The sequence below is a fragment of the Rousettus aegyptiacus genome, unplaced genomic scaffold (genome assembly GCF_014176215.1).
Source record: "Rousettus aegyptiacus isolate mRouAeg1 unplaced genomic scaffold, mRouAeg1.p scaffold_m13_p_15, whole genome shotgun sequence".
Classification (NCBI taxonomy): Eukaryota; Metazoa; Chordata; class Mammalia; order Chiroptera; family Pteropodidae; genus Rousettus; species Rousettus aegyptiacus.
Window position 1 is genome coordinate 14,741,026 of NW_023416290.1, and position 14,128 is coordinate 14,755,153.

A 14,128-nucleotide genomic window follows, 5' to 3' on the forward strand; every position below is an offset into this window, starting at 1 on the left:
TTAGCACTTCTTCATGAAGCTTTCTTATAGTTTAAATGCGCTTTTGTGCTGGGTAAATACAAAATGTAACTTATATCATCAATAACAAAACATTTCAATACTGTGAAGTTTTATCACCTTTTAGCAAAAGTTTTACTAAGGATAAGTGTTAAACATTCTGACCTTTTTAAAAATATGCTTAAATACGTGTAAAAACTGTGAATGAACTAAAAAAAAAAGTTTTAATAAAATGACGTGGTCATAATAAAAAAAGAACACTTTTATACATAGGACTTTATTTTGCACTGCTATAACAATTTCATTATAGACCAGGGGAGAAAAATAAGGGGAAAAAAGGATAAAACTACCACACCGAGTAAATTACTAAAGCTCTTCTACTTTTTAACAGGATTTTCCATCTGGCAGATTTATTGTCATATCTCCTTCAAAACAGACAAGATGCTTACCATATTTCAAAGATTATAGGTTACCACTGAAAGGAAATTTTACACAGTCACTGTACAGCAAGGTTGAAAAACTGTCCTGCATGAAAAATATACTTAGAAATCATGTGAATAAAAGAAAAAGAAAACATTATTGTGTTTAAGGAAAAATTAAAGTCCTCGTAATGTGCCATCTAAATGTGGACATTCATTCTTCTTGGAGTCGCTTAGGTGTAGGGAGTTCTTGCTTCTGCCCATTTCACTCATTATACTGTGTTTTTACCCAACAGTATTCATTAAGGCAAACAAATCCTTTTCTGAAGAGGTCTTAAAGAAATTGTGGACAAACAGCAAACTTTTGGCATTAAAACAGGTTAACACATACATAGCTTTTAGTAATGTACATTAAGCATATTTTTCTTGGACTAGAGACAAGAAAAGATGGAACATGCTTGCTAACAATGTCAAAAAGTTTAAAATTCAGTGTCCAAGCAATTCCTAACAATGCTTCGGTAGCTTTAAGCTCTAAACAGTATAGAATTTATGCAAATGCATTAATGAATTCAAGCTTGGCAAATTACACCCAAGCAGGTTATTAAACTATATATACAGAAAGTAAACAAATACAGAATTAAAAGAGTCCTTCTGTTTTTCCTTACTTATAGCCTTGAAAATTGACAAATTTTTTGAGGACAGTTCTATTAATATTAAACATTAGGTAACCACAAGTGTTGGGAAACCTAACTACACAAACCAATTTAAAATACTCAAGATGACTTTGTAGTGTTTAATACAATTCAGTTCATAGGTAAGGGCACGAGACAACAGTTAACAAAAATAATCACATCAATTGACCTAGAAATCAAATGCAAATAGATATGAATACAATCTCCAAAATCTGTCTTTTTAAGTGAACATTAACCATTTATTCAAAGTTATACAAGAATTTGAAAGATTAAAGTCTTCTGTGACATAAAGCCATTTCGAATAGTTTCATGTCTCAGCTGAGCAGGAGGAGAGGGTGAAAGAAATAGTGAGTAGGCCCCATTTGGGCAGCGAGACAGTAAAAACGGACTCAACAGCAGCCTCCTCCGGCCTGCTGTCCTCCCTGATTGCCTGCATGTGTGGCATTAGTAGCAGCATGCTGAGGGCCAATTTTAATGCCATTTGCCTGAAATAAAGGAGAAAAGGATAATAAATGTAACTGGATCCAATAAAAATCCATTTCATTCTTAATGACACAATGTTACCAAACAACTCAATATATATATATATATATAAAGCAGATTTTTGCACAATTAAAACAATCTCTCTTCGGGGTATTTCTTCCTTTTAGAAACAATACACTGGAAATATTTCTGGAAATAATTCTTTATCATACCAGGTACTGAGTAAAGAAACTGGATGGTTCCGCTTTTTAGGGAATTCTCACAATGGAGAAAATGTTTAAAACACTTCTTGCAAGTCATCTTCAAAGGATGAAAATATGTAAAGCCTGTGCTGCTCCAACACGACATAAAATCTTTTCTCTAGACAGCATTTCTCTTCCATGTTGAATCAGCTGTACAGGCTAAGGGCATATGAGTGTTCTGTGTCATCAATAATTTCTATGATCCCCAAAGACATGGCAGCTTGCCAAGAACCCACACACAGAGTAGTGCTTTCATTCATCAAACTCACACTTCTGTCTCAACCCTCACTCCCTCAAGTGGATTTTACCTAAAAATACAACACTTTGAGAAAAGTAATACAGTAGCTTCAGAAATTAAGCTCTTAAGGAAACTTTACGTCACAGTAAATCTCAGATTTATAGTGCTTGGCAGTTGTTCTGCAACAGTAGTAGCCTTGGGGTTTCTGGCACTAGCTCAGTATTGACAGCAGCTGATGTGGTTTCTTTTCGCTCTTTTGACTCCTCTTTAATAAAAAGCATGCCCTATGGCTCATTGGTTTTGCCCCCTCTGGGCTGGTAGCAACTTCTTGAGGAATCAAGGAGTCGGACTTGGCATTAGGCCAAATAAATCGCACGGCCTGTTGGCTCCTGATAGCACATTACAATCAAAGCTGCACCAAGCACAGTAAAGCAGTCAGCTACTATATGAAACCAGACAGGAACAATGAACGGGCCCTTTTAAATAGAGGCCCAATTACTGTTCAATTTATATGGCATTAGTCTCTGAATGGTGTCGCCTTTAAACTAACTCAAGATTTACTGCCATATAAGCTTAGAGAATAGGATTCAGAAACCATAACTCTCCAAATTAAAACAAATGAGAAGATCGAGTACTTTTTGGAAAACTCAGGCAAACTGTCATTTTGTTCAGCAAAGAATACTGAAGCGAATAATAAAGGGCCTCATTTATATATAGGCCAAGAGACACACATGCCCTGGCTTCCTAACTGAATGCTTTCCTGATGGCAGCCAGGGAGGAGGAAGAGTTTTTCTCTTGAAAGCAAAAAGTCTTAATGTAGAATGGTGAAAATACTTATGTAACAGTAAATAATATGCTATATCCATATAAACATTCTGAAATTAAAATAAATGTATAGTAGGGATTTAGGTCAAAATGATGACCTTTGATAAACGCTGAATTATACGCTTCAAAACTTATGTTTTCTCCTAATCATGTTGATCCAAACTGGCTCAAAATAATTAAAAAAAAAAATTTTACAAAACAAAAAACAAAATAAATCCCCCCAAACTTCCAAGAAAAACAAACCAGTACCAGTTTCCAATTGCATATTAATTTAGTTTCCTGAAAACATGCTATGCTATACCGGGGGTAATTTCCAAATTGGGTATTTCCCACTTTCATACCAGACAACAGGGAGAGCACCTTGCATTAGTAACATGGTACATGCATTTACACACTAGAGAATTATTCCCCAAAGCAGATGACACCATATGGACGCGTGGCTGAAAGTGGATTTTCTTCTCTCTTTGGAGGATTTATATTATTTTGCATTGCTGCAATAAATGGATAGGGGCAGTTACTTTAATCCGTTTGCACAGATAAAGTGACGCTTTACTAGTACACACTTAAATATTGTACGACATATAATGAATTTTCAGTTAGATGATTATAAACGAATGCGTTAACACCATAGACCCATTTTAGTAATTCAAAAAATATATAAAATCATGACTCCAAGAAGTAATTAAAATTCAGTTCTAAATATTAGCCAATAATATTTATACGTATATACCTCATTATTAATGTCAAAGACTCCTTCTTGAATTTTTTCATAAATTTCTTTTGCTGTATTAATAAATGCCTGAAATACAAGGTAGAGAAATTGGTTCAATTTAAAACCATTGAAGTAAAAGAACATTATACAAAAGCTCGAAAAAATATCATAACATTCAGTGTAATAGATCATATCAACAGAATAAAGAACAAAAACCACACGATCTTTTCAATAGACGCAGAAAAAGCATTTGAGAAAATCCAATAACTTTTCATGATAAAAACACTCAACAAAGTAGGACCAGAAGGGAACTTCCTAAACCCGTTGGTCAAAACAGCATCTAAGAAAAACCCACGGCTAACGTCGCACCTGTGGGGAAGACCGAATGAAGGCTCTCCTCGGACCAAGGACCGGCTGAGGACGGATGTGAACATTATTAGCATTATTAGCAGCACCAACCAAAAAGCAGAAACGACACAAATGTTTGTCAACTGATGAATGAAAACCAAAATACGACATATAATAGAATGTTATTCTAACCATATAATAGAATGTTATTCAGCCATAAAAAGATGAAGTACTGATTAATGCTACAATATGGATGAGCCCTGAAAACATCATGCCAAATAAAAAAAGCCAGACATATAAAAGACCACACATGGTATGATTCTGTTTATATGAAATGTTAGAAGAGGTTAATCTATAGAGAGAAAAAGGAGATTATTGGTTGTTAGGGATCAAGAGAAAGGGTGGGGGGTAATGGAGAGCTACTGCTAATGAGTATGGGGTTTGTATTTGGGGAGATGAAAATGTTCTCAAGTTAGATAGTGATAATGCCTGCACAACTTTTGGAAAAAACTGGAACCCACTGAATTGTACCTTTATTTTTAAAAGGGCAAATTTTTTGGTATGTGAATTTTATCTCAAAAGAAAAATTTATGATGGGGTCGTTGGGGATACCATAACATGAGGACCAGTACATATGAGAAAAACATGTCAACTAGATAAACTGAATTAACTTCCATGTTGAAAATAGCTAACTATGGAGGCTGCTGTTGCACACAAGGTCCCTTTTGCCAGGACAATGTATAACTTAATACATAGTTTAAGAGGGAAAAATCAAACGATGCTAATGATAAAGAGATAAAAAGGGCAGGCTCAACTTCTATGCCACGTTGAATAAAGTTTCACCCTTTTCCCATAAAGCATACTACTAAATTGACAATAAATCAAGTTAGAACATTGTAACCAAATTAAACTTCTAAAAAACAAAATTAATCCATTCTATATTTATGTAAAATATTAAAATATTTTATGTAAGTCTCGACAATGCTACAGAGGGTGTTTCTAAACTATCAGATTTAAGAGATCACAGACAACAGTATTAATATTGTCAGGTCCTCTTTAATTAGCATTCTATGAAAACTCGTAAAGAAATTTATTCTTTACTATCACGGATACAGACCAAATTTGAAAAGTAAACAGGTTCATGGAGAGGGACAAATCATACCTTTCCTCTTTTCTCTACTGGAAACATCTGACTGCTGAACTTGCTACCAGGGCTTTTGTTTCCTAATTAACAGGACTGATATGTTTTCACCTTTAAAGGCCTTACAGCTCCCCAGAGTAATCAACCTACTGCCGCTCAATTACTGCACCAAGAACACACCAGTCAGCGAAGGAGACGTGAATGAGTGCGGCAGGAGCGCAGAGATATGAATATGCATAAACTCTAAGTGGCTGATCGAATCATCAGAGAGGGTCATGAGAATTTGCAGCAAAATAATGAGAAGAATTAATCACGGCAGATCCATGAGGCACTCTGGAAGTGAGTGTGCTTTTCACGTGTGTGCCGGAGTTACAGTGAAGGAGAAACTGGCTTTCAGCCAACTATGAACTGATTTATATTCCTCAAAATTGAAGTTATCCTGATAAATAAGGAAAAATTTAACTTTAATTCCAATAACATGTCAATTACAGTGATGGTCTCAGAAATCAGCTAAACACTGAACCAACAGATTCATAAATTCACAGGGCTGGAATTCCTTATACTACGCCCACATGTGTACACTTCACCAGACCGTTAGACAAAACTATAAGGTCCTATAAGTGAGTTGTAACTTCACATAAACATTTACATTGTAAAAATCATTATTAAATGTGCCAATTTATGTAAGTAAATTGACTTTTGATGAATCACTTTGAAAACTGTCTTAAGAAAGCTATGCTACATAAAATTTTCCAAGTCGCTACTCATTTTCTTGCATAAATAGTATTTAATACTTTATTAAGCACCTTTAAGAATAGTTGTACCCAATGGAAGGAAGATATAATTTTATATCTGAAAAATATGCAATTTCATTACAATTGAAATATAACAAATGGTTATATTTTCTTTCATAATTCCCATCATCCTGATGAAGTAGTCTTTGCACAATGCTACATTTACTTATAATCTAACTCTTTGATTACATATTAAGGACACTGAAATAAAATATTTTCCTTTTTTCTGAGAATATTATAGAGGATACTAGATAAATGGATTGTTTCATCTACATCATAGTGAATATATATATTCAGTGATTAATTAGTGAACAATTTTAAGGAGTCCTCAGAGTTTAAAACCCTATGTGACAAATGTGGACATCAGTATACCACTTTTAAAATTGTGTGGCTATGACTGAAACTGTCCAGTTCCCAAATAAAATGAACATTAACCAAATATTATTAGGGCTTATCAGAGATCAAATGAAACTTCTATGGTAAAGAGCCTTGGGTGTCACGACAGTATCATTCCACTAACGCTGTAAAGCATCTCGAGAACTCAGATAAAACATATTACGACAATTAGAATTTTATTTGCTCATTTCACCCTAGTCACTAAAAATCGACCGCCATGCATATATATTTTTCAAGGCAGAGGTGTTACATTCTGAATACAGGAAAAGAATGAGGATATTAGCAACAAAAAGTTAACTAAACTGATGCTACAAAGGTTTTAATAGGGCAGTCTTAACTGGAAATTCTTCCCATTTTAGACATAATTTTAACCAGTTTTACTTTTTTTATTGTCAGGCTACAGGAGCAAATTCTGAGGAGGAGGGGGAAGGCGGAAGACGGCAGGTTTGAGGGGTGTGTCTTTGAGCGGGAAGTGGGAGGGGCGCGCGCAGCAGCCGCAGACCTGCGCACACAGCTCCCGGCCCGGTGCGCAAGTGTCACCGATGACCGTCCAAGTTGTGCAGGAGACAGAGGTTCAGTATTTGCCGTTTAACAGAAGAAAAAGAATGTGTTTTTGAAACCTTTCATCACTATTACACGTTTTTATATATTTACCAGGGTAAGAGTTTTTAACCTGGGAAATTAATCTATCTGGAATAATTACTTCCTTAATATCGGGGAAAAAAAGCTAGCTGATGGCATACCTAAAGAAAAATTTACATTAGTTAATGCAATATTTCTAAAACTGGACATCCTAAAGATAACTGCAGGTTTTGTGACACATAAGTTAGAACCACAAGATACATATATATGTGTGTATATATATTCATATTCAAATATCTTCCACATTTCACATATAGTCAATTCAAATACTAATAGGTTACAAAATAGGAAAAAATATTTGCCGAGAAACTGATAACAAAGGGTAGCATTATCAGCCCTGGGGAACGAACAGTATCTAGGTAGATCCATGATCATGGAGTATAAACAGATTTCCCTGCAACTAACTTGATTTGTTGAGCCTCTCGCTTTCCCACACAGAGCTCCGCCCCAGTATCAGAAGCCTGACTCTTCGTTTTACCATTAGCTCTCTCCCTTTGCCCTACTTTGATTAACTGCCACATTCAGTCCTTTACCTTCATTAGCTATTAATTGCCTTCCACCTCAGACACTAATCTTTCAACCCTTGGCAGTATTTATCTAAATGGTCCTGAATATCTACACTTAAGTAAATTTTCAAGGACTTCTATAGCACAAATTAAATGTAATGACACAGAACTATAAATGCATTATGATTCAAATAAATATTCGGCAAACATACAAGCTGATGTGTATTCTACGTATACTATTCGTCGTCGTTTACTCAAGGGCACCTATTAAATCATTACCACAGATTCAGCACTTCTCTCGGTAGTACGGAAGATACAGAAAAGAGGAGGATATAGTTCCTACCGCTGCTGAATAAACAATTTAGCGGAGAGAATCTAAGCACAAGGGCCTACATCTCTGTTGGGCGAAAACAAACGTCCCGCACTGGTGGACGGGGCAGGGCCACGGTGAGTCTACTTTAGGCCACGGACAATGTGCTAAGAAGTCTTTCGCAGCTGACGAGTGAGAACAGAGGCAAAGGGGAACATGGAATAAAATTTTATTTTTACTATTAGTTTTTAAGGTAAAATACTGAAATAATCTGTCTACAACAGTAACATTTTTATTAACATGCTGCCACCTGGTGGCAAGATAAAAATGATAGCATCTGTTAGGTAAGAATTAAAAAAAAAAATCAAAATATCTTGGTTTTATTTAGACATTTTGAACAGATGCTGGAGACAAAATACCATATAAAATAAGTGACTCTCTAGTTTTCTCTTAATTTTCTTCTTAATTGCCAATCGATGCTATGGACATTACAGGAGTCCATTTGCTAAAGCTACAAATAACCAATATTTACTAAAAGTACTTATTATGTGGGTGAGTCACTATGTTAAATGATTTACATAGGTGTTATTTCTGAAAAGAAATTCAAAATATGTATAAAAATAAAATTAATTTTCTTTTACTTGCTTTCAAGAAAATCGATGTTTGTGGGATGCAGTTATGCCTGTGAGAGTGGCTAAAGGTGGGCTCTAGAACCAGACCAGGTAGATTCACACTCCAGTGCCACCTCTTACTAGATGTGTTGCTTTGAACCCATTGCTCAGCCTCACTGTTAAAAGGGATTACTGGGGCCCACCTCTTAGAATGTAATGCACCAAAAACAGTGCTTGGCACCTAGTAAGTACTCACTGCCTGTTAGCTTTCGACACCATGAATGTTTGAGTGCAATGGCATCTGGAGAACAACGGAAGCGGGTATGCGTGCTAAGTGTGAATGTGCCCTGAAACACTGCAGACTAAAGGGGAGAAGCGGTGGTTGATGCTCTTCAGTGAATTACAATTAATTCTTGATTAAATAAAACTAAACATTGAAAAAGTCAATTAGTAACATGTAATGTGTTCAGAGAGCTCTAAAGAATAAAACATATTGCGATCGAATCAAATATTATCCAAATATAGGAGAGTCTTGGCAACAACAGACTAGAATTCAAGACGAGGCAGTTTAAACACAAAACTCACATTCTGTGACTTTAAAATTTTCTGGGTCTATTTGTTAGCTTCAGTGGGAGAAGACTCATACTTACATCATAAAATACAGTGGCTTTCCAAGTGTATTTCATGGCAATCCTGCAGGGGTCACCTCTTACGGATGAGGGAGGAAGTAGAGAGAGCCCAGTGAAGGGAGAACTGTTTTCTCCTCTTTCCCTTCATTTCCCACAGCATTCCTAATTCCAAAGCAGAACCATTCTGCTTTTTCTTTTTCATAGTTTCCTTTGTTTCATTAAAAGAATGAGAGCCACTGCTAAATCTATTGATCTACTAATTGAAATGGACAAAAAAAGCACACACTTCTTACATCTTTCAAAAAGCTTCGAGCTAGAAATGACTTTTGATTTCTAGGATTATTTTTGGAAGTATCTAATATTTGTGATTATTTACATCTTTTGTGTCCTTCCTTCTCTTTATAAAAATTAACATCACAAGTGAATGCATATTAAGAAGGAAAGGAGATAGCCTGAACAAATCTTAAAGCATTTTATCAGGGAAATAAAGAGGGAAATGAACACTTTAGATTAGAAAGGTTTGTTGGGGGGGGGGTCCCAGTATTTAAGAATTTCCCATTTTCTGTTAGTGATAACTCACGGATATATTTAATTTCTTAGTAATTTAGTTCCTTTGTTCAACAAGCATTTAACGGTACTTAGTTTGTAACCAGGGCTGAGCATACTCAGGTAAATATGAATGTCTTTGACCTCGAGGAAATGGTACAGGAGATACGTAAATCCCAAACTGAAACACAGCATGGAAACTTCCACCACAGCTGTTTAGAGGAGTAACATGGCATGATGACTTCTGATGGTAAAAAAAAAAAAAAAAATCTGTCAAGAGAGAAAGCCCTGTGAGCAGAGGCCTGATGGGTAAGTACGCTCCCACTCATTTACTGAGAAATTTATGGGCGCAAAGAGCATTCTGAGCAGAGGCAGATTTGAAGCTGTTTTGCTGGAAGCTGGAGACAGGCAGGCATGTGAGATGAGGTTAGAGGTGGCACAACAGACATCAAGGAACCCTGAAAAGGACAGTTTAGAGGATGAATTTTAAGGAGCTAAGGCTGGCAACAGGGAGACCAGTAAAAAGTCTACAATAATAATCCAGGGACGAAACAAAGGCCTGACAAATTACAACACTGGCAACAACAATGGAGAGCAAAGATCAAACCTAGTATCTGCTTTGGAGAAATCAACAGGACTTGGTGAATAAGGTAAGGATGGTAAGGTGTTTAATAAAGGTGACTCCACGTTTGGCTTAAGTGACTGAGATGGAAGGGTACGCTGTGATTGAGATAGATAAAAAAGAAAAATCAGGTTTTGAGGAAGAAATGACACGTTTATTTTAGACACACGCAATTCTAATGCTTATGTCATGTGTAAGTGGGAAAGTCTTGGCAGCTGATCTATAGAACTGTGCACCTATGAATATGCACTCCAGACAAATACGCATGCGTTTAAGTGGGTGGTACATGCACACACATATCAGCATGGTCTTCTTCGGTAACATTTGGCTACCCTGGTTTAAAAGCAGAGAAAATGAGTGTAACTTTCTAAATTAGTTTGGTTTGGATCATCCCTGAAGTTTCCTAGGGTGATGGCTAAATAAGGGGTAGAGAAGCTGATGCCAGTCAGCAAAGTCACCCAGTTTGTAGGAGAGAGCAGTAAATGTTCATTAAACTAAGCTCTCCTCCAGGACGGTAGCAGCCTGGAAAAGTCAGATCAGATTTCCAGTGTAAACTCGTGTGACACCCTCACCACTGAGAACAGGGTTAAGGGGACAACAAAGCCTTTGGTCCTTGTCCACATCCCAGCTCCAGTGACATCACTTAAGACACAGCCCAAGGCAAGTTAAGATGTCCTCTCAATGCAAATTAAATCTGTAGATTTTCAAGTATCTGGATGGGACACAAGTTCTAGCAAGGGGACTTCAAATTGGTCTTATTAACTGAAGTCTTATCAAACCATGTGTCTTCCCCTCCGACACAGAAGCCCACCTATCCTGCCTGTTTAGATGGCAAGTTTCTCTGATTGGGCTTAGGGTTAGCTGGCTGTATTTTCAACTTGGCTCTTTCTTTCCATTAGTACTTTAACAGCCAAACCAGGAATTTCCAGCCCTGATTTTTAACAATTTAAGATACTTTTGCCTTAAAAATTTTTGATGTTTATATATTTTCCTGGTTGCACATAAATTTCACATAAATTTGCTCAAAATACTTAATTTTAAGTAAAACTAATAAATACTGGGAAAAAAGGAACCCTTCAAATGACTAAGAAGTTGTAAAGAATATTTGATAAAATGACAACTGTTTGGGAGATGGCCAACTTAACTATTTTCACACTACACTCACCTTTAGGTCCTAGAAGGAATATACTACTTTAAATTTTGGTAATGTACAACTCTGAGGAAGTGAAATTTTAACTTAGAGGGTAAACACACAGAGAAAACAGAGAAAGAATTACAGAAGTAAATAATTACTTCTGGAGTATTTTGATATCTTCAAAAAGTGGCCTGGGGCTTTTGGGCAGGGGTACTTCTTCGAGCCTGTCATAATCTTTGCTACAGTTATTCCTGGGTCTTAAAAAAACTGCTTTTAAACCACAAAGACCCCAGGCAGCTACTGGAGGAAGCTCCTGATCAAAAGAGGAGCTTTCAGCTGAATTTCCGCAAATCTCAAGGATTTTAGAATGCTTAGGGCAAAAAGGTTTAGGTTGGAATTCCACTTACATGTTAACAAGTGGGACTAGAGCATAACCTGATTAAAGACTGAAGGAAGAAAAGCAAGGTTAAAAGTAATTAAATAACGAACATTTGTTATCTACTACGTGGTGAGGAGGCCTGTGTTGTTGCGGATGCAGAGATGAAAAGATAGTTTGTTTTCGAGAAATTCTGCCCTTATGGTGAGCTGACATGAAAAAGGAATGTCATGACAGACAGACTCCTAAGATAAATTCATGCCCGGGATGATACAAGAATATACGCAGAGAAAAGAACACATAAATCGTGACTGTGTGCATGTGTGGCGGCTGGTGGTGGAGGGGGACAGGGAGGGTGTGTCATGGCATTCCAAGAGACTTAGACTTGACTCTATCCTTGAAGGGTCAGGAAGAAAGGAAGGGCATTTCAAGTGCAGAGAACACTTTCTGTGGCGGGGGTGCAGAGCATCCCTCAGCTGACGGCTTAGTTTAATATGGACAGCACGCTGTGGGAGGCTGGCAAACACAGGGACTAGTCTTCCAAGCTGAGGATTTTTATTCTGAAGCTGCGGGGAACCACAACATGATTTAACAAAATTTGTGAGTGACATTCAATTTTCATTTCAAGAAAGATCTCACAGGCAACAGTGTAGAGGATCGAAAAATGGAGACAGGGAGTCCAATTAGGAGGCAATTATGGAAGGAGAAAACTTGGAGAGAATTTAACAGGTAGAAATAAAAAGACACAAGTGGAAAGTGATACATAGTAACTGAATAAATGAGTGCTTCAAGGGGCTGGGGAAAAGGAACACTCCAGGATGTAGGACAGCACAGATCTGCAGATGAGAGAAGCGCTATCGGTTCAGCCTGGATGTGTTAACCCGGAGGGTCCGAGAACCGCTCATGCAGAGCTGTCCAGGCAGCAGCGATTGACGCTGAGCTGCACACACAGCCTGCCCTTCAGAAGGGTGCCTGATGTCATTGATTTAGGCGACATTTCAACATGGAAGAGTTGGTAAGGGGGCTGGAAGGCTAGAGAGGCAGTAAGAAGGAAGACTAAACAGTATCATGGAGCTAAGGAAAAAGAAAGTTCATGGAAGAGCAGTCACAAGTAACACATATCCCCAAGGGGCTGCCTAAGGGAAGAGCAGAGAAGCATCTGCTACCTGGGGCAACTGGGAAGTGCAAGGTGATGTTGGCCACGGTGGAGAAGGTCAGATGGTGAACTAAGGTGTGAAAAAGAATTAGAAAATGGAGATGGATCTTGCTAGAAAGTAGAAGAGAACATAATCAGGGAGAACTGGGAACAACAGATTTTTATTTTAAGATGGCTGAAATGTGACTACATAATTATATGCTCAGAGCCAAGAATCAGTAGAAAAGGAGAAGATAGATATGACGAGGTCTGAAGGAATAACGCCCCTGAGGAGGTGGAAAAGGAACGCACTCTGCGAGTCTTCTCAGCCTCTGCACAGTGAGGCGTGGGGCAGCCGCGTCACCACTGAGAGCAGGTTCCACATGCGGACTTTTAGGCCACGCCCCAACCTACTGAATCAGGGTCTGCATTTTCATAGGATGCTTAGGTGAGCTGAATGCACATTACTGTTTGAGAAGCACTGCTTGTACATACAACTGATTTGGTAAAAAAAAAAAAAAAAAATTTTTACAATACATTCTGAGCTTAAAAAAAAGTAGTTTCCACACTCCTCGCTGCAACCTATATGTTACTGTGAATTAGGAGAACGAGCAAAATAACAGTGACACCAACTCCTCATGTGCATCCATTACCCATAATTCCATTTTTTTTCCCCTGTGAAATGACTGAATCACACTTGGAAACCTGGGGGGTTAAATAAAAGTCAACAATTTTCTGAACACTGGTTTCTCAGAAACTGATATACCACTGTGAATTCTGGTTTTCTAAAATACAGATACAGTCCAGCTCCTCCTAAACTCGTTTGACCGGGGGACCCTATGTAGAAGTGATCATTTTAATTAACATTCCTCAAAGGAGGATAAGGAGAATAAGGATAATCTTTAGTGCTGCTATTCTTTCCTGAGTAGTACAACGTAAAAGGGGAATGAATGGTGAGCTGAAACCCCTGGGTCTGGGTCCTCCAGGGAAAATGGGGATGATGGATGTGAAAGAACTCTGACAATGTACCATGCAAACCTACAACAGAGTCATTATGTCACGTACTTGGCATGTTTTAATCATCTGAAAATGATTCTGAAAGAAAATTTCCGTTTATGAGATATTCTTCTAAATACTGATACCACATGTGTACAATCGAGATGACTGGATTCCCGTGACAGGAGGGGCTCTTTGTAATCTTCATACCAATTCCTCAGCTTGTCATAGAACAGACCACAGGGGTCATATCTTCCTGGAACCCTGCAGAATGGGACACTGAACAAAGTTATGGTCCTGGAATGAGCTGCCAGAGTGTGTCAGTTGAGGTGT

General features: G+C 37.6%; 1 protein-coding gene across 1 annotated transcript in view; it reads right to left on the reverse strand.

Moving 5' to 3' along the window:
- Window positions 1-253: 253 nt before the first annotated feature.
- RAB2A (RAB2A, member RAS oncogene family) overlaps window positions 254-14,128 on the reverse strand; it is an 81,594-nt gene continuing 67,719 nt past the window's right edge. Inside the window, exons 7-8 of the mRNA XM_016162554.2 lie at window positions 3,627-3,695; window positions 254-1,593 (exon numbers count right to left, since the gene is read on the reverse strand). Of these exons, the coding sequence (XP_016018040.1) occupies window positions 1,498-1,593; window positions 3,627-3,695 (165 nt within the window). The 3' untranslated portion in view covers window positions 254-1,497. The remainder of the gene's footprint in view (window positions 1,594-3,626; window positions 3,696-14,128) is intronic.